The sequence below is a fragment of the Egretta garzetta genome, unplaced genomic scaffold, assembly GCF_000687185.1.
Source record: "Egretta garzetta isolate BGI_Z169 unplaced genomic scaffold, ASM68718v1 scaffold397, whole genome shotgun sequence".
In the NCBI taxonomy this organism is placed as follows: Eukaryota; Metazoa; Chordata; class Aves; order Pelecaniformes; family Ardeidae; genus Egretta; species Egretta garzetta.
The window spans coordinates 6711043-6732535 of record NW_009260493.1 but is presented as its reverse complement, the minus strand read 5'-3'; the positions used below and the strand labels follow the sequence as shown (position 1 = coordinate 6732535).

The following is a 21493-nucleotide window of genomic DNA, read 5'->3' as shown; positions in this document are numbered from 1 at the left end:
TATAAATGTCTCCATAATAAATTAGCCCATCAGTTCTCATACATATACAGAGTTATTAAATTTTTTCCCCTTCTTTATGTCAAAACATAAAAGGATATTTTTCATTGTTTCCTTTTTGGTTACCAAGAGGCAATCACATTTATGGGACTGAAAACTCTCCTGACAAGACACATGCTTCCACTGTAGATTCAATGTCCTCATGAAATTCTTTTGGTACATTAATGGAAAAAGCTCTTGAAAATCTGAACAAGTAGGTACTTCTCCCCACCCCACCCCCCCCCAGCAGCAATAATACTACCTAAATTGTTTTCTGTAGAAGTCAATATTCACTGTGGCATGAGAATAAGCAGAAGTCAGGGCTCCTTAACTGTAGTTAGCTTTGCTCCTGGCCCACTGTGTGAGCTCTGTCCTTCTTTTATCCATCCTATTCCCCAAAAATGTTTATTTTTTATTTTTTTTTTTAAAAAGAGAAGCTTTGTGAATCTTAATAGATTTTTTTTTTTTAATGCTTTGGTAAAAGTCTCCTTTCCCTGTATCATGCAGGCCTAAAACTGCATGCACTCAAGAGCAGGCTAGTATATAAACACCAGAGAGAACAATTAAATAACAGCGTTGGTACTCTGAGAGCAGAGCTCTCATGTTGAAAACGCTCCCCAAACTCCAAAGTGCATTTGCTGAAGACAGCTGAGTGCAATGGCTTAACACCAAAGAACAATCTAAAGATCCCTTCTGCCCTTTTTGAAAGTTTAATCACTTCCACGGCTGTCCTGGAACAACCTACGTACAGCAAAGCATAGCCAGAAGAGAACAGCAGGGTAATTGACTGGCAGCTGACTGATACTGCAAGTGCTCTGTGGTTCCCATTCCAGGAAGAGGAACACCACATCACCACATCTTTCTTCGAGTCCTCATGATTTGCCAGAAACAAGGAATATCTACATGACCCAGGTAGCCTGAGAAGTTTCCTTAGATGCTGAAGAAAGCTCTTGTGCCCAACAACATGATCCAAATGTGCAGAGACCGGTGACAAGTGGTGTCCCTCAGGGGTCCGTACTGAGACCGGTGCTGTTTAGTGTTTTCATCAATGACTTAGCAAGATCAAATGCACCCTCAGCAAGTTTGCGAATGACACCAAACTGAGTGGTGCAGTTGACACAACAGAAAGATGGGATGTCATCCAGAGAGACCTGGACAGGCTGGAGAGGTGGGCCTGTGTGAACCTTATGAGGTTCAAGAAGGCCAAGTGCAAGATACTGGGTAACCCCCAGTATCAATACAGGCTGGGGGAAGAAAGGATCGAGAGCAGCCCTGCTGAGAGGGACCTGGGGGTGTTGGTGGATGAAAAGCTGGACATGAGCCGGCAATGTGCTCTGGCAGCCCAGAAGGCCAACCGTACTCTGGGCTGCATCAGGAGAAGCATGGCCAGCAGGTCAAAGGAGGGGATTCTGCCCCTCTGCTCTGCTGTCTGGAGTGTTCAGCCTGGAAAAGAGAAGACTGTGGGGACACCTGATTGTGGCCGTTTAGTGCTTAGAGGGGGCCTATGTGAAAGATGGGGACAATCTTTTTAGTAGGGCCAGCTGTGACAGGGCAAGGGGTAATGGCTTTAAACTAAACCAGGGTAGGTTTAGACTGGATAGAAGGAAAAAATTCTTTACAATGAGAGTGGTGAAACACTGGAACAGGTTGCCCAGAGAGCCAGAGAGATGGTGGAGGCCCCATCCCTGGAAACATTCAAGCCCACGTTGGACGGGGCTCTGAGCAACCTGACCTAGTTAGTGGTGTCCCTGCTTGCTGCAGGGGGGTTGGACTAGATGACCTCTAGGGGTCCCTTCCAACCCAAAACATTCTATGATTCTATGAATAATTTTTTTAACCCATAAGTACACATTTGATTACATAGTTTTATTGAAGGAACCGACACCAGTTTGGTTTCAAGCATTTCTATAGTAAAGCGTTATTTGTATTTCAGTTAGGCCTATAGCCATAGAATCCATATTAAAAAAACAGCTATTTTGATTAATAATATGGTTATGAGGGAATTTGCTCAAGTCTGAGATTTGCTTCCCTCCTACCCAGTGTGCTAGAGGAGGAGAGAACTTAAGAGAGTTATTCCACACATGTATGTACCTAAGCAGTGATGTCTGATACAGTCTTCTGTAGGAGGCTATCAGAAGAGTCACGGCTTCCACTGTTGAGCAAAAATAGGCAAATTTCAGTTGCAAGAAGTTAGCATTAAGCAGCAGTGTATGTAGGCTTCATTAATAAGAATGAAAATGGAGCAGAATCCAGAAGCTTGACGTGCCATAATTTGCAGTTAAGCAGTGTCAAGAAAAGGAAAATAGTTATATTTATTACTATCATTTTGGAGTTCCTACAAACACAGGCTATAGCAGCTAAAATCTGTTTCATTAGGATGTTATTACTGGAAAGACATGGGAACTTCAGCTTCAGTTCAGGGGGTATGCTATTTTCCTTAGGAAATTTTCCATAATGGTGTTTTATTGTACTGTCACAAACTGTTACATGGGTAACTACAGTAGCCACAGCATATGTGTAACCTTTTGAAACACTACCCATTCACTTTTGTTATAAGCACATCTGTATCTAGACATGACAACACACCTACATATCTTTTCTGCAAAAACTGTCAGGAATTGCACCTTGTGTGCTGGTGCACCTTTCCTCCAAGCTATTCCCCTTTCTCCTAGCAAACAAAATGCTGTGGAAAGAACAGTCTCTTCTGCATTTAGCTAAGCTCTGTGTTTGGCAGCTCTCTGAGGAAACAGCTCTGAACTGAGGAATTTGGTGAAGATTTAGAAAACAGAGCCACACTATCAAACACAGCAATTACTGGAACAGTGAATAGAGCCTGAACAACCATGCAGCAGCTTAGTATTTGATTCAGTAGCCTCATTACTCCCCAAAGTGTTATTTCAGGCAGTTAGTAAGCTGCAGCCAAAGCCTAGTCTTAAAGCAGCCACCTCATTTGCACAAGTTAAAGTACTTGCCACAAAAAAAAAAAAAAAGGAAAAAAAAAAAAAAAGAAAAAACTCAACCCCCCAAAAGCATCCCAAGCCTCCAAAGCTAGCCAATAATTTTTGGGACCATTTCACTATTAAATAACTCAGACTTGAGAGACTACACATGAAAGAATTGAACATACCACTTTTTCATGATGCTCTCTCTAAGGCACAGGCTAACTGCATCAGCACAGTCACTTCTAGCTTTTGTGTTTTAAAGTGCTGACTTTATACATACTGGATGACATTCACAATCCATCATTTTAACACTTCTCTCTCTCTCTGAGTCATGATGCATTGTTTCCAATAAAATAAATGCAGTAGAGTCAAATCCAATGCCAGGTCCCCACAGTTTAAGTAGTGCAGCAAATTAATAGTATAGCTGCAAAACAATCTAGACATTGACTGCCAATAGCATAAGAACAAACCCAAGGAATCTGGTCCTAGTCCAGCATGATGCCTCTCCAGTTCTCATAAATGCAGCTTTGATCTTTGGGAAACTCTGAAGCACGAGAAAAGTCAGAAATGCTAGCTGGCACACAAATAGACACTATTCCAGGTAAACAAACAATGCAATCTTGTGGGAAGCCCAAGTAATCAACCATTTCAACAAATAAACATGAAGTGTGAAAAAGCAAGATTTCAGGAATAAAAAAAATACAATTAAAGTAGAAATAACAACTTCTTCATAATGCCTTTCTTCCCCATGCTAGACACTCTTAACCTATCTTCCCATTAAATCCTACAGAGCCCTGTTCTCTGGTGAGTAGCAGCCTGGGTGCTTCAGGACTGAAGCCCTTTGGTTTTCCATACAAGCGATACCAGGCTGTGCAGGAGCAGCACGACCTGCAGTCCTGCCAGCATGCCTCCGCCCTGACTGAGGGGAGAGGCGATTCAGACCATTTCACAAGTGTCCTACTCCAAATTCCCTTTCTGCAAGTTGCCTAATAACATAATAATTCCCCACTTCCCAAGAAAGGATTTTTTTAAGAGTAGTTACTCCAGTACAAAGTTATAAAACTTTTTATAGTTGCATTATTTTGAGATACAGCTGACTATGCAGACCCATCATGAATTCCGAAGATAAACAGATCTGGGATTCAAAGGCTGATGAGAAACTTGCACCAATTTCAAGGCAGCTTTAGGGACTACAGTCCTTGGAAGCTGTCTCATTCTTTGAAATGGATACTGTATGGTTATTTCCTTCAAGCAAGAATTAGACCTCTAATTATTTACTTGCAAAATGTGGTTCAGATCAATAAAGCCAGAGAGATCCAGAAGACAGCAATAAGTGCTTTCAGTCCATTATCAAGAGAAAAAGATAAGTGCTCTAAGCCTGAAAGCAGGAGGTCAAATTCACTACTTTTTCAAGTTACTTTGCTTCAGAAGAATTACAAGGACAAAGTTGGCCCAGCCTTTTTAATGGTTTTGTACAAGTCTTACCATGCATCTTCTTGCCAGACAGACTTCTCTAACATTCCCCACACACAGCACCTGTTCTTATGACAGGCTTAGCTCTGCACTACTCATGAGTTACAACTACATAGGACAGGATTACAGTTGCGCAAAATGTTTCCAGCTCTGAAAAGAGCAAACCATTCAGTTGCAACCATCCCATGCAGTATTTTAAATACTTCAAGGTCAGTAAGCCTTGTTTTTTCCTGATACACTTTTTAAATTCCCAGCTTCAACTCCTATTCAGAGAGGGCTTTATTAAAAGACATTTGGAAGAAGTTTTATCAACTATGGGAAAGGAGTACACATGAAATCTAGCTTTTCAGTGTTCATAAACTGAAGTACTTAAATCCTTTAATAGGTGGGCTCCAACTGATACAATGGGACATCTTTCCAGTTGTGATAACAGACTACAAAATTCAGTGTTCATCTATTTGAAGAGTTAACTACTGCAGGCAACAGTCTAGCACGGTTTTTCCCACTCTTAGAAGAAAAGTACTTGATTTAACAGCAAGAACAGGATCTAGATTCACTGTCTGAAAGCTCTGTGTTTTATTCTGCCAAAGCTTGCAGTACAGCCTACAGTATAACCTCTTCTCACACTCCAGCTGGCATTAGTAATCTGCCTACATCTGTATTTGTTTAGACACAATGGCCCCTTAAAAAAAAAAAAAGACCCCCTGTTTCCCCCCTAGACAAGTGTTCCTACTTTGCTTATCTGGGAGTGAGGAGGGAATGCCTTAGCAATACTTATATATTTTCTTTCTCAAATAATCAGATCTCAAGTACTGGAATATTTGTCAATGATGCCTTGCGATACACCTCTATTATAGCATGTGGGTGAAGGGTAGTACCCTTTTCGTATAAAAGCAGATGCAGGGCTTCTCTTCATGTCAAAAAAGTCAACTTTCACCCTAGGCACTTCAGCACAGCACTGCTTTCTACTTCGCCAGAGAGGCTGGGATAGAAACACTGGTGCAGTAGCAATCCTTGCTTGTAGAAAGCTTTGGGGATCAGCTGGCATTGAGATGTCCCCCAAAAAGGTAGCCACAGACAGTGGGAACACTTACACAAACAGCACTGATGAAAAAAGTTTAGCCCCTATACTTCACTGAAATCACAAACCACACTATAATATGGTATAATGCCTTACCTGGGTGAAACAGGGAATGGAAATACTTTAAAATTTGTGATTTCCTAGGCTGACCGGGCAGCACTGTATCTACAATGTTTACCAAAAGAAATTCAAACTGTTTAAAAGACTGTAACAACTGATGTATCTACATCTCATCAGGGCCATGAATAGGCAATCCAATGCAGCGGCAACAGACCTGCTCAGCAAATCGCCCTGGCAGGCAATCTCCATTGCCATCTGCTTGGCTACCAGCACCTCCGCACACTCAGCTTTTGGCTCTACTGGCACATAAAAGGCAGAGCTCAGTGGACCGCAACCAACATGCTATGCAAGTGGCCCATTAAAACAGCCCCTACTCTGCAAGGATCAGTGCTTGAGCAGCTCTGACCCCTGCTAGCCCTTCCCAACCCAGTCAACAGGGAGTACAGCGCCAGGGAAGCTGCAGAAAAGACCCCACAGCCAATTAACATAAGCCTCAATGCTCCACTTAGCAGCAAGTTGCATCCAACACAAATTAACTTCTCTTTCAGCAGAAAGCCCCAATTAATCTTGAAGGCACACAGGACACCAACATATCCCTTCTTATTTTCCTCATTTTATTTTTCACCCTTTAAAAAGCAAAGCATAATACATAATCCAGCATTGCACTACTTAGCAGCACAAAGTAAAGGTATTTGGAAGGTGGCTTCAGCATTTAGAATTGCATGGCAGTGTGTTTATATAACAAGAAAGCCAGATCTCATTGGATTTTCCCATTTAAAGATCCAAGAGCACGAGAGAGTGAAAGTTTAAGCATATGCAGACAGCAATTTCACCACCTCTTAATACTTGCAAGGAGCCGAGTCTTCTCAAAAGGTTTACAGGCAAAACATTTTGTTCTCATTTTGTAAAGAATTTTGTAAGAGGTACACATCACAAACTTATATATATATATATATGTTATATTGCAGATTAAACCCTTTGGATTATATAATTAATGCTGCTAAATTTAAAGAGTATTCATGTAAAAGGTCAATCAAACAAACAAGTTGGGACAAGAGAAAGGGAGAAAAAGCTGTGCAGAGAATGGGAAGTAGGTGCACTGTTGCTCAGTCACAAGGAATTGGAGCTTTGCTGGCTGGCTGTTTTTCCACAGAGTAATATTCAATAATCACTGCACAGCCTGAAATACTTGAGTCAGATGGGAAAGCTCTCACTATAATCACTATTGTCAGAATGTCCTGCAAAACCAAGTTTCCCCTTCTCAGAGAAGGAAACAGAGATTGTGCCTGTAAATGTTACTAGACGTGGTATTTGTCACCAATTATTCTCCAAGTCACAAGAATTTTCACATGACAAGGCAGTCTGCAACACAGGTCTCAGAAGAAATGTCAATCAATCAATAACTGGTTTTTCAATAACCATTCTCAGAAGACAGTTGGTTTAAAACTAAAAAACAAGCCTTCCTCAAGAGAAGAGCATGCCTCCATACTTATATCTTCTCTTGATTTTTGTGACTCTCACTTACTCCCAGCCCCCTTCAGTGTACTTTCACACCACTTCAGTCCACCAAAGTGAGCAGGTCGGGTTGGGTATTCTGTGGCAGAGAATTGGTCAAAAATGGGGAAGGGCAAAGGCTTTCAAAAATATGTAATAGACCCCCTGGAGATATATTACTAAAAGTTTTGTAACCAAGAAAAATTCAAAATCTTACTTTGAGTTACAGCTGTCGGTTCCTGCTTACTCCACAGAACACCCCGTTTATTAATATGCTGTAACTCTACCAGCCCTCTTCAACTATTCTAGAGCATCACTATTCTAGAGCATCATTATCTCTTTAAGGACTGATAAGAGAGATGTTACTAACATCACAGAGAGGAAAGTAAACCTTCTCATCAGGGTGCTCCCTAGCTTGTGTCTTTTTAAAGCTATGTTAGCTTACATGGTTTCAAGGGCAGGTGGCTGCTTATGTGACTCTCTGGTTGCAACATGTCAGACCACACTCTTAAGATATACAACAAAGGGCAAACGATTGTGAACAGTAACAAGCAAATGAGGGTAACCTCTCTCACTAACACAGACATCCTTCTTAAAGCTTTTGGTGACTTACAAGGCCATGTTGTTGTTCCCTATACCTAAAAAAACCCCCCACACAAACAGGAGAAGTCAAAGACATACTAAAGTATCTCTGTCTGAGAACTCCACTAAAAACTGGCCTGCAGACTTCCACATATATCATGAGCAGAATCTTCTTGCCTTGATTTATGGCAAAAAGCTACAGCCTCACCATCTGGGAATAGATTAGTGGTAAGAGCTTGCTACTGGCAACTATCTAGATCTTTTTGCAAAGAAATCCTAGGACAAGTTTAAGAAAACTCCATAATCAAAGGCTGGATTATAAAAAGACAGACCAAAGAACTTCACTTTCTCAAAATTTAAGCTAAATCTTCACTGAGTGTTAAAGGGCACTGCTAGTAGCAGTGAGACACGCTGAACTCCTCTTTACAGCAGGCAATAGCAGGGCCCATTTGCAGAGCTAAGATGAACATAAATCACTTCTGAAAACCTTGGGGTCAGGAGCCTATTCAGAACTCCAACACACTGTAATCATGGAGATGCTGTCTTCATTTGTCAGCAGAGGAAGATCAGACCATCATATTGTCACCTTAAATAGTTCAGCCTTGGAAAGCTGCTCATCACGCAGATGCCACAAATAAGTGAAATCTGTAAGGATGGTGATTAAACAGAAAAAGGAGGCATCATGGTGTGAGCATCATGGTCCTCACTATACTGCTTTCCTATGCTCTGTATCAGTTATTGACTAGAAAGATTTATGTTAAACACATTGCAGTGAAAAGCCAAGCTACTCTGCATACAATCTTCAGTGACACTGAGCATCCGAAATGTGGTTTGCAGCAGCAGTCCAGGTAACTTTCAGGGACAGTGAGGCTTGCAAAAACTCCCTGAACACAAACCAGATGACAGTTGTGCTTCTTAAGCTTGAGAATAACCTGGCAAAGACAAATCCTGGCCCAAAAGTAAATAAATACATTATGGAATATTTCAGAAAAGGCAGATTGGAAGTGTGAGAACATACCAAAACGCAGATAACCCAGGCACTACGACAAGCACAAGCTGCTTGGTCTGCAGCCTGATTTTGTTGCCAGTACCTCACTCAGCAGCTGGTTATCGCTGTCCTTTTCTGGTTTACAGATGGCGACTGCCATCTGCTTTTTCTTTACCCTCTTATTTTGCAGTTCAAACTGCAAATAAACGCAGCAGTTTAACATAGCTAGATGTCTGGAGAAAGTTGGGTTTGGTGGGGTTTTTTTGGTTTTTTTTTTTGAAACACAAACTACTTTTTCTTCCTTCTAGTGAAGGGAATGCACACAAAATGTGAAAGTAGCATTGTCTAGAGTTTGTGTGGACTGCATGTCCAAGATGCGGTGCACATTCCTCAACGAAATAGCTGTTACAATTAAGAAGGGATGACAGGCATTTCCACCATAATGCTACTGCTGGACTCAGAAGTATAAACAAGCATGACCTCCACTTATATCACACCTCTGTCTTCAAAAACAGTTCAGACACATTTGATGTCATTCATGGTGTCTTAGCATACAAGCCAAAATTTAATATTGTAACTTCCATCAGTGCATTAGTCAGCATGCAGGCAATGAGGAAAGTGACTTTGAAAAAGGAAAAAAAAACAAAGCTAGATTTGGCTGCGTAAAAGGATGACTTCTCGTGTCAAGGGCGGATAACTGGATAAACCTGCATTTCCAAAACAGCTTTCTGAAAAGCTCACTGAAGCAGAATTGAGAAACAAGATAGCTTTGTACACTAAAATACAAGTGTGAATCAAGTTCCGTCAGCACTTCTACAATAAACCTTGCCTGTGCAGGAGTTTGAAATGAAGCTGAAAAAGATCTGGAATTCAGGAATGGAAAAATCAAGCCTCTTCAGCACATTTAACAGTATGGTTTAGGATGTTATGAGATTTTAGGTCCAGGATCTTTCACTGGAATTTCAACTAGACAGATTGTCTCTACCCAAGACATCAGCACTACAATCATATTCCCATCAATTAAATTAGAATTCAGGCATCCTGCAGAAATGTTATTTTTGGAAGTGTATGTTACTTCCTCACTCCCTTTTCTCATTGTCTCCCAGCACACATACAATAAAAATTCTTCTTAACATCATCCACTACCCTCAGATCCCTCAGGAGGTATCCCCATTCCTGATATGGAAAGACAGCACAGCATACCATGCAACAGGAGGTGGCTATGGCACTAGGCTGCAGCAAGGCCCTTCTGAAGACAAAACTCCATTTCCGAAGACAAAACTCCACCAGCCAGATTATTTCCTGGCTTCAGGGGCACACAGTGGCACCAGCCTCTTTCCACAACCCTCCAATGGTAGACAAAAAAAAAAAAAAATAAATCAGCAGCAGACCACAGAAGAGACCTGTGAGCAGTTGTACCTGGCTTGCATTGAGTCCTTTCTGGGGCTTCCAGTACCTTGACTATTTCTCCTGGGTTGCTGAGGTTTTTCAGTAACTCAGCTCCTAAGCAAGATTGACTCTTTGCCTCCTCTTCCAAGTTGGTTATAAATCTGGCCTCCAACATGCACTGCTGAAAATCACTTACTCAGATTAAGGACCAATTGTAAATTCATAACTGACTTCTAACAGGAAACTCCTGCTTTCCCTGAAGCCAGCTGTATAGACACTAGTAGCAGAAAAGGAAGAGTGCTTCAGCTAACTAAATGAAGGGCATCAATTGGAAGATTTCTACGATTTGGAATCACAGCTACTTTACATGTTTTGCTTCCCACCGGTCTCAGCAGATACCTGTGCTTGATTTGCTCAGACTCTTGATTCCAAACCCAGTTTCCTCTTGTTGACCTCTACATAGATAAACTATAAGTTAGACATGAACTCAAATCTACAGAGGCATAGCTAATCCCTGAGAAAAACTGTGTTGCCTCTACAGAGCTAAAGAGCAAAACTAGGCTTCAACAGATCTGAAACAACTAGAAGATAATTCGTTTGCCCAGCCAGCATAAATAAAAGGGAACAAAAACTTCAATGGGCTTTTAATCTGGCAAACAGTTAGGCAGGGAGAAGCTTGTACCATCATCCCACTGAAGCTACAGAAGGTATTATTCTAGTTCAGAGCAACTCAACAGTTCCCCAGCACAAACACACGCACACAGAGCAGCTACAGATCTGGGTCAGTACTGTCACAGCAGTTCAGCTTTCCGCCAGCATAGCCTCCTCCAAACCTCTTGTCTCCCCTTCTAGTACAAGGACACAAATTCTACTTTTGGGAGAAACCTGCACCCAGGTTAAGCGACAGTGACCTGCCTACAGGACTTGATTTATTCCACCCATTATCAGCAAGTCAATCATTTAAAGGAGAAAGTGAAGCTAACAATCAAGTGCTTCTCCTCTGAAACTGCTAGCATAGCAAGAAAATGTAAACAACCTGCATGCTATCCCTAGTCATTCCTACCTTGAGCTTGACTAAGCAGTTACGCTCCAGCTGTACATACAGACCAGTAAGATGGGGTTTGGGACAATTTGGACATTCAATGGCTGTCAAACCTATAAATCAATGAGATGGCAGTTTTATCATAGAAGCATAGAATGTTTTGGGTTGGAAGGGACCCCTAGAGGTCATCTAGTCCAACCCCCCCTGCAGTGAGCAGGGACACCGCTAACTAGATCAGGTTGCTCAGAGCCCCGTCCAACCTGGGCTTGAATGTTTCCAGGGATGGGGCCTCCACTACCTCTCTGGGCAACCTGTTCCAGTGTTTCACCACCCTCATTGTAAAGAATTTCTTCCTTATATCTAGTATCTTTTGTGTAGAATTTGGTAAATGTGATTCACTCCTCTGAAAAACACTTTGCCTTAAGCAACAAGATGTGAAAGCCAGAGTTTTAGAGTACTCCCTACTTTCATTTCTGATGTTTCATCTGCATTTCTATTTGCTTATTAAACATTGTCCATAGCCTCTCTCACCTTCATTATACAGATCTGATCCACAGACATCAGCATCTACTCATACCATGCTTCAGCTCAGTGCATAGGTGAAACTCATACATAGGAGTTTTAAGTACTGCTTGGCTGCAAAACCATGCACTGAGAGATGCCCCTTCAGCGAGTGAAGATAGTTCATTAAAACAGAGCAAATTGCATCTATCTTTGTGGCATTTGTTCTCCTGGCACATGACTGTTGTGGCCTGAGGTTTGTTGGACAGGGTTAAATAATTCCTTAGTGTAGCTTAAAAAACACAAGTCACATCTGAAGAGACTTCTGATAATAATACAAAACTCCTTTGAGATGCTTTTCACTTAGAACACTTGATTCTCAAATACCAGAAAAACAAGTTCTCCAGTTTTAAAGTACAGATTGAATTTAAAGAAGCAGGGGAAAAAAAGGCACAAAAAGTACTCTGTGGTTAGCTGACTAAGCAAAGAACATACACGTGTGAGTTTGCACAGAAAAATTGTGTACTCCCACTGATTCAGCTGAGCCCAGTAACAAGCAGAGTTCCATCATCACTTGCTCATGGCCAGAAGCAACACTAGGCCAGTGCTCATTAATTTCTCTGGAGTTCGATATGACAAGCAAAAGGTTTCTCTTCAAAAATAAGGTCAGACTTCTACATACCTGGATGCAAAGGTAACTTTGAAGGAGTGAACGGATACTGCAGCTCCTGAGCAAGCTTGCTAACAGCAGCAAGACTGCCAAGGCTCTTGACAACATCACAAGCACAAAAACCATCAGGGGATGTAACTGCAACATATTTATTTTAAGAATATGTGCTTAGCTATTGCTTCGTTTTTCTACTGCAAAATAAAAACATTGTACTACTCAGGTATGTGTAATGTGGTACAGGTAGGGCATAGAGGTCCATTTCTTCTTGCTGTCATCTTATTCCAATGCCATGTTACTGTATAAACCTCTTGAAAGAGTATTATCTGCATGTTTTCAGGAAAAAAAGCAGAATGCAACAAGACCTCCTTGGACAGATCTACCACTTTCCAGGTTTCTCTCTCTCCTGTAAGAAGATACCATAAATCTATATTCCTTTTACATGTATTTTCCCCACAGTTGGAATCGTATTCCCACTTTGAGGGTTTTAAAGCCACTACTTTTACAGTAGTAACAGTGAATAAGAAACTCCATTGCTTGCTATCAATTTTCCAGGAGTGGTGTTTCTTATTATATAAAGCTTTCTTGAGAATTGCCTAAATTAAATTGAACTCCAATCTTTTCGAAACTTCCAACAAGCAATCTGTGCTGCAAGTACAGCAACCAAACACTGCACCCGGTTCTCACATGGACAGCTCTGATGAATACTATGTTATCATTTATATCTTAGTTGAAATAACTTTGAATTTTACAAAGTAACTTTTGTAAGTAAACAATCTTTTCCCTAATTAGGATTTCCCTCAGTTCACGTGCCAAGTTAACCTGAGTTCCTTTTAATATCTTAAACTTTAAAAGACTTTGTTGGACTTTTTTTGGATTTTTGCCATCCACATACTCAATGTCAAGTATGCTCCCTGAGCACGTGAATAGATCACAGGCTGTTTCCCCCTAGAAAAACAGTTGGAAAAAAAAATATGAACACAATCCTCCAGAATCAGCAGTGGAAGCCTCTTATGGAGCTGAGCTAGAAGTGTAAGATGATTCTTACCCAGCATAGATAAGCTTTCAGTAATCCCAGCACACACTTTGATGATGAACAGACTGTGTTACAATACAAGCCAAGTCCTCAGACCTGGGACTTTCACTCTGAAAGCCAGAGGGACTGAACAAATCAGATTTGCTCCACTGGTCTGCAGGCGTATTCCCTGCTATCCCTGAGACTTCCAGCATGGTCTCTTTGCTTTATTGCAAATAAATTACTTCATATTAGGATCTCCTTGTCTTTATTACAAATAAGTTGTTTTATGTTACCCAGCACCTACAGCTATGAACAGTGAAATCCTACAAAGGAGACAGCTTTGTAGCAGCCTCCTGAAAAAATACTACTTCCTTCTGCACACCCAACAGCTGCAAATTAGGTAATGAATATAGGGGATTTTTTAAACAATATACCTCCCAGATACTTTTGAGAGTTGTTTTTAAATAAACATCCAGGAAAATCACAGATACTTTTGGACCCCTCTTCTGGCTTTGGCTAGAAGAAAAAAAAAAGAGAAAGCGTGGAGAAGCATTAGCAGAACTCACTGGAGTGTGCAGGATGATGAACCAACATTGCCCAGGTTCTCAGCCCTGCCCCTTTCTTTCCCTTAACTTTGTCTCAAATGCAGATGGGCAAGATAAGGCTACCAACTGTCATGACAACCTCCAACACTTGATTTTGGTGAGCCAGTTCACCAGCCTTTAACAGCTGCTCACTGTTCTGCCCAAACCAAACTGGAGGTCAGCCTACTGACTAGTGCTAAGAGGCCCCACTGGGCGAACCACCATCCCAGGCAGTTTTGCTGGTTTGAAGTGTGGTGGAAGCCAGAGACCAAGGTGTCATTCTGGATTCAGCCTGAGGCACAGACTCCGCAGCGTGGGATAAGATTACACTTCCACACCCCATGCAGTACCTGTTTTGTAGGTATACAGTTTCAGTTTCCAGGACTATCCATTTAATGCCCTTGACAACGCCAAATTTCCTTTTCTTTCAGGTATCTTAAGTTTGTGTTTGGGCATAGAAACACAGCAACAAAATAACCGCTGAATTCAAAGTTAGCCAAATTAGCCAAACTGCGCTCAACAAGGAATGTATATTTCCCCAGTACATGCAGAACACAGAGACTAAGCACATAAACAGCCATGCTAGAAGAAACCTCTCTCATCTCTGGATGAACAGAGCTTACATCGGAAGTCAGCATCACACAGAAACATTACCATCCACACAACAGCAGCAAAATCTGCTGGTAATCACAGACGTCACTGCCATGCACCAAAGGACTGGGAAAAGCCCTTCTCTTGTTTGTTTTCAGGATGACAAAGAATCAGTGTTACTGTTCAGAGACCTAGAGCACATATGTCTAGCCTTGTATTAGCAGCAGCACTCAGCAGATTAGGGGTATACTCCCTTGATAGGTTTTAAATAAGCAGGCAGGTGAAGGATTCCATTGTTAGTCTTCTCATTCATTTGCCATGAATCTCAAAAGGTAGCTATGTCAGTTATTAATTATTCATCTTTATAATCCAGAAATATGAGCATTACTTTTCTATGCTCTTCAAATGATAATTTTAGAAACACACCATTATCAATAGTCTGTAAAGGTGTTTCCCCACAGCACAAGAGGAAGGATAGGAAGCATCACTTAAATTTCATAAAATTGAGTAAGAGTTAAGACTACATCCGAGGCATGCAAAATCAACAGGACAGAGGAGGGAAATACTAAGGTGAATTGAATTGCTTATGCCTGAATTCAAAGAACGGCTGAGGCCAAAGTTCAGACACACAGGATGGATACCTTTAATTAAACACTAATCTACATGGACATATCTTGGTGATTTACATAGTGAACCACATTCACACACTATCTTCAGTCACAGAAACAATATTTGTTTTACAACACAAGCTTTAAGGGAACATTGAAGCTGTTAAGTGTGTGGTTCTGTGCCTGGTTTGTCTGGTTTCTTTGTGGAGATAGTTGTAGAACTGCTGGAAAGCTGGTGACCAAAACCAAGAACAATTCAAGTGCAAAATAAGCTTCTATAAACCTGTACAAATTGTGTTCAAAGAGTGCATTATGTAGCAAAATTCTTGTATGTTATAACAGGAGAGGAGAATAGAGGCTGTTAATAATAGTAAAAAAGGCAACTCAAAGTAGTTTTTATTTGCACTGTTCTACTGCACAACAGCTGGACCTCAAGACCCTGCAACAGTGGGTGCAATAGAGCCATGCAGCAAAAACGCAGGCCTTGTCCCAAAGAGCTTACAGCACAGTCCTTGCCACAGTAGCACACTCGGCATGTCAATATGTAGCCCAAATAAAACATATAGGATGTATTTCGTGCATGATTACGTCCTAAGTTTTGAAAGGGAAATAGATTTAAAAAGCATGTTGCTTTATATGGAGACTTAGGATGGCTGCAAAAGTGAGGCTTTTGCAGCCATATACCCAGATCTTTCCGGAAAGACTGTTTATGAAATAAAAAACGCTGAGTGAAAAGTGTGCTCTAAATGCCAATACTGCATTCAGAAGCATAGCTTTAACAATTGAAAAAGCAAGTGCCAATGTTAAGCTGTCAAAAGTATCCCTTTGGAAACACTAGTCTATTACTTTGCTGTGCACTGATTTCTGAGGCTGCTTCACAGAATCAAACCAGATATGCCTGCAAGATTGGTTTTAGGTAGATGCTGATCCCAGTAAGAAGTTCATCCTCATTTCACATTCAGTAACCAAGATTTATTACCTGAAGTCTTCTGGGTAATCACAAGTCTTTGTAAGTACCACACAGCTTGGATACCTGTGTCAATTCTCACTGCTCTCCAATTACAAACATGACATGAATTTTACCTCCATTAACATTCAGTGATAAAAATACCTCTTTAAAGAATCAGGCTGAGACACCACATTTGCATTTCCTAAACTGCGATTTTGTAGATCTCTAGTCATCCATGCACTTGAGCTCACCAAATTAAGTTTCAAGTATCTTACCAAAGCTTGCTTGGTTGAACTAGTATTTTGGCAAAATGACAACGGAAAGCAATAAAACTTGAGCAAAACCCCCCAAGCCCCCAAACCATAGACCCCCATCTCCCCAAGCTAAAGAAAACTGTCAAATCCATTAGAAAAAACAGAAAAAAGCTAAACCCAAAATAAGACAAACCCGCATGAATGTCTAGGGAGATGAGACTCGTTTCCCAAGAAGAGCATTATCTGTGAAAACAACCAACAACTTTCAGGGCTTCCAAGGAACATATTTAGCAGAAGAACAATTAGTTCCCTACTATAAAACACTAAGAGAATGCTCCCACCCCCCACATACACCCACCCGATCGTGACCAACAATTTCAGCCAGCAATCCTGCCAAATCTAGCAGAGTATTAAACATGTCTTAACAGACAGGCCAATATGAAATTCACATTCAGGCATGTAGGAAATTCTCAGGCATGGACTGAACAAAAAAGTTCTCTTACCTTTCTAACTACTAGTTAGCTAATTGATACACAGAGGCAAGTAGCAACATTATTCAGAATCCAGAAGTCAATTGCTGCCCCTTTCCATCCTCCCAAAACATGCATTTAGCTGTTAGGGAGGAAGGGGCAGGGTGGAAAGGAGGAAAGGAAGTGAAAATATTTGGTGAAAAAACAGTGAACACAATTAACATCAAAGGAAAGGAAGTATCAAGAGCACGTGGCTACAAAGTTCACTTGTCAAGGATTTTTTTTTTAATCTGACAAAGTTTTCAGTTCATTATTTGTTTACTCTGGAGGAGCAAACTCATTGCCTACCAGACTTCTCAGAATACAACAGAGACAGCCAAAGACAAGAAATCTCCGATATTGAAATCAGTTTATAGAAAATCTCACAAGTATTAGCCACTTCATGATCCACATAAATATTTTTTTTTCCAGATGACAAAAATCATTCATACAAACTCTAATCAAGCCTTAGTATTCTGAGAAGACCTGAACTACCAAAATGATGATTATTTTAAAACTTGTGATGATATTCAAATATCCTTAATGGAGGAACAAGCTGCTTTATTACTGTGGAGTATCAGATCCACTAAAGACCTCTTGGGTTTTGAACTGCTGTATGTCCAGCATGATTATAGAAACTGCAGATGAAGATGACATGTAGCCCACCCCAAAGAACAGCACGGTGTTGTTGGGTGGGGGGGGGGGGGGGGGGGGGAAGAAAAATCTCAGCAGCCGCTTGTTGACCAAACAGGACAGGTAAAGAACCAAGATGAAGCCAACGCTGTAAGGTAACAACAGACTCTATAAAGACTTGAGAAAGCCTCACATGGGTCCATCACATATCTTATGTTTCTGCTCAGAGCTGTGCTGGAGTGACCTTGCTTGGTACCAGGTAGGGAAGGGAGACCACCACCCTAAATACAGGCATTCCTTGTGACCAGGCAATTCCAGCTCTAACCCACCTAACCACTGATTGCGGTTTTATATTCAAATGTACAGAAGGGAAAATAACTACATGGACCAGCACGCAAATGGTGTTCTAGAGACACTATGAGTCATTTTAAGCGTTTAGTAAAGAAAACCAAACAAGTATACATCCAAAATACTTTGTACAGCCTCCTATGCTATTTCTCACTAGCAGCATTCAAGGTAAGCCACCAAATTTTTACATTAAAACCACATACACTTGTTCGTTTGCTGTCTGTGCTCCTGTGCACTTTTGTCTACTTAACATTTCACAGCAACAAGAGAAAAAAAGGAATAATCAAAAAATGGAACCTCAGTTACAACAAGAGGCAAAGGATAAGCACATCTGTATAACCGCTGCAAGTAGAAAACACTAGCTAAGTCAACAAGAACTTTTACCCTGGGAAACTATCAGTGCCACTGAACAAAACCAGGAAAATTATTGATTCTTAGATTTGTGGACTGTTGACTCTGGAAGTCATCCAGTAGACGATAAAGGAAAGTAATACGCTTCTTAAAACATTAAAAACTCAATAACCTCACACTAGAGTTTGCATCCCCATTTTATATGGGCAGTTTCAAATATACAGAAGTAACTATGTACACAAGACCCAAACACATTAGGCAGTTAACGACTAGCAATATACATTTTATCATGATGTTCAAGTCTGACAGGTTCTTCACTATTCTGAGGAAAAAAAAAGTACAAGTTGCAAACTCAAAAAAATCCTGAGTTCTGAATTTGTTTCTAACAGCTACCAAGCTACCCAAGCTACCCTTTTACTTCAAGAAAAATAAAATAACCAGTTAGCTGTAAATGATTCAGCTCTAATATACATACTATAAATTTGCTATTTAAATGCTTGGTGGCCTCTCCCGTTACATGGTAGAATGGTAACATCTGAAATTTGAAACACTGTCTTGAGGCTACAAACTAATATTTGTTTTGTAAACAAAAAATGATACAATTTTTCCCCCCACGTAAGACCACAAAAAGGAGTGCTCGTATAAATGGAATCACTTGATCAAAAAAAAAAAAAAAAGAATAAAAATGCTCTTAAAATTCCAGTCACAATTGTAAGGTGCGGGATCCCTGCCAGACCAACAGAATTTAAACACTAGGATCCACGTGGAAAACATGAATTACATGATAAAAGCCCCACAGTGGCTACACAGGCTTGACAGACCTCTGTCCTAAATCAACAGCTATCAGCATCCCCCTGCTGCCACCACCACTCACCTACGTTAAGCACCACAAGTATTTTGCTTCAGCAATTACAATTAGTTTGTTTGGGGTTTTTTGTCAGACTTAAAGTCAGCATATTTGAACAATGTGTATTTTTCCTATACTCTGCCAAAGGCATACTGCCCCTTATGCACAGGAATGGAAGTATAGCTAATTTTACGTTGTCTTTGGCAAAGCTGTCTTCTATAACAGGCTGGTACTGCATTCTCTATTTTCCAAGCCTACAATCACTTTTTTTTTTAATAGGTATTTGTACAGACTGTGCACAGAAATCAAACAAAACACACAAATTTACCAATATATTGCTGATGCAGGACCCTTATCACTTCTGGAAAAAAATAGGTTAATAACCAAGAAGTATTTTTTTTACTTCATATCCTAAGCAGACGATTGCATAACAATCCAGGGCATTTAGGTACAGACACCGATCATGCACGGCACATTTGTGGGTGCCAGTACACATTGCCAAACTGCACCAGTCACTTACAGACTCTCCAGAGCACACAGGAGAGCTAATAAAACATTGTGCCTGCTGTGCTGTATATTCCATGCACAGCCCCAATCGCGCTGCAGAACCGCGACATACCTTTCAGTGTTTTGGAATTCCCGTTCTTTTGCTGCTCATCCTCTTCGTTAATGGTGAATAAACCCAGGGGATTTGGCCTGGCACTTGTCTTCTTCAATCTCTCTTGTCGGAGGGCAGTAGTTGAACCAGGCATGTTGTTGTTGCCTCTTGCTTATTTAAAAAAAGTAAGGAACTGCAGCCCCTGCTTAGCAGCTAGCTGCAACGCTGCCTGTTCATTTGAGCACTTGTAATAGATCCCCTATGGATAAGCAGTATGCAAACAGCCGACAAATACCAACATCCACTCGGCAGCGAAAGGCTTGCAGTCTTTCCCCACCTTTGAGAAAAGCCCTGATTAAAGGCACATTGGTTTGGATGCTGCTCTTCGCCGTCTTAACCTGTTCAATCAGATCCCAGCCCACAGCTCTGGGTTCCTTGCTGCAGCACCTTTTTCCCTGCAACCCTCTTCCAGCTACAGCACGCTAAAATATTCACCATGCAACACAAGAGGAGAAAATATGATACGCCGCTGTTAACAGTTGCCCTGACAACACTGACACATCCTAATCAAAAGGGGTCTATGAGTGCTGTCTCCTCAGCTGCAGCAAGCCGGCCCTGGGAATGCCGTCTCCCGCACGCTTACGGAGAGCTGGAAGCACCTCGGCAGCAAGGGCTGCTCCTTCCTCCTCGCAGGGCGGCGGGAGGATGGAGCTGCGCTTGCACAAGCAGATGAGCACTGAGTGAAAAGAAGCCTGGAAGGCTCCAGGCATGAACCTGCATTTTGCCAGCTGCTCTGTTTATTCATGTTTAGAAATTTCAGCCTAATCTAAACTAAAACAATGAGGCTGAGTCTTCTTCCATATATGCATGTGTTGGGTGTCGTCCCCCCCTTAACTTAATCACCTTCCTATGCAGTGCATACCTTCTGCATTAGGAATGCATACACCCACAATTACAGGCAGGTGTTGGAATATTCTCTTCCAGGTGTGAAAAATCAAAAAATCAGGATTTCTAGCTCATACAGACAAGGGTCAACAAAAGGACTTTTGGAGTGCATATTCTATACCACATTATTTTTACAGCACCAACCATTAACATTCACTTTGCAAAATGAACAAAATACAAACAGCCTGGGTGGTTTTAATTAGTTTGATTTCCTTCATATATTGGCATTCTGTTTTTTCTTGAGCCATTTATGACAGAGTGCTTGCTCACAAGTTTTGCAATCTGCATGTTCCATCCTTCACAGCTCCAAACGCCACTATGCAACATGATGGATGTTTTACTTGCGAGACCTTAATCTTCATCCATTTCCACCTCTAACTCAATGTGTGCTCACTATTCTAAAACACTTCCGAAGAAAAACTGCAAGCTAAAACATCTCTATAATCTTAAAATTACAGGATTTTCCCCACTTCAGGGTTTGGTTTTGGGGGGTTTTTTGGTTTTTTTTTTTTTAGAGAAATTTGATGTAACTTGATCACCTGCCACAAGACGGCACATACATTAGTTGACAAGTCTGCAGGTAGCTCATATTGAAAACACAAGATTATACAGATGTACACGGCCACCTCAACTACATGGATAACACTACTGAAGAAAAAGGGTCAGAGTTTATGACAGTCAAGATGGTATGTATCACAGTGGGCTGGGATGCTCTTTACAGAGGAGTCCTGGATAGTGCTCAGCTGGCAGGACAGCTCTGTTCTCATACACGCCAGGCTCACCAGCCAGGAGCCCAGTGGCTGGAGAAAAAACACAGCACCACCTGAAGGCTCAGCTGGACCATTCTTCCTTGTTCTTCAGCACAGGCACAAAACACCCAACCAAACCAGAAGTATTCTGCAGGAGGGCACCACTTCTGAACCAAGCCCACAGCCCACCTCTGGTACATATTTCCTCCTGGCTACATCCTGCCACTTGACTACACCTTGGACTCTCTGGGCGT

The 21493-nt window shown here is 41.2% G+C and overlaps 1 protein-coding gene across 1 annotated transcript in view; it reads right to left on the bottom strand.

Annotated features, from left to right (window-relative positions):
- MAP7 (microtubule associated protein 7) overlaps positions 1 to 20315 on the bottom strand; it is a 106150-nt gene extending 85835 nt beyond the window's left edge. Inside the window, exons 1-2 of the mRNA XM_035899878.1 lie at positions 20189 to 20315; positions 19567 to 19716 (exon numbers count right to left, since the gene is read on the bottom strand). Coding sequence (XP_035755771.1) covers positions 19567 to 19716; positions 20189 to 20315 — 277 coding nt within the window. The remainder of the gene's footprint in view (positions 1 to 19566; positions 19717 to 20188) is intronic.
- Positions 20316 to 21493: the final 1178 nt, after the last annotated feature.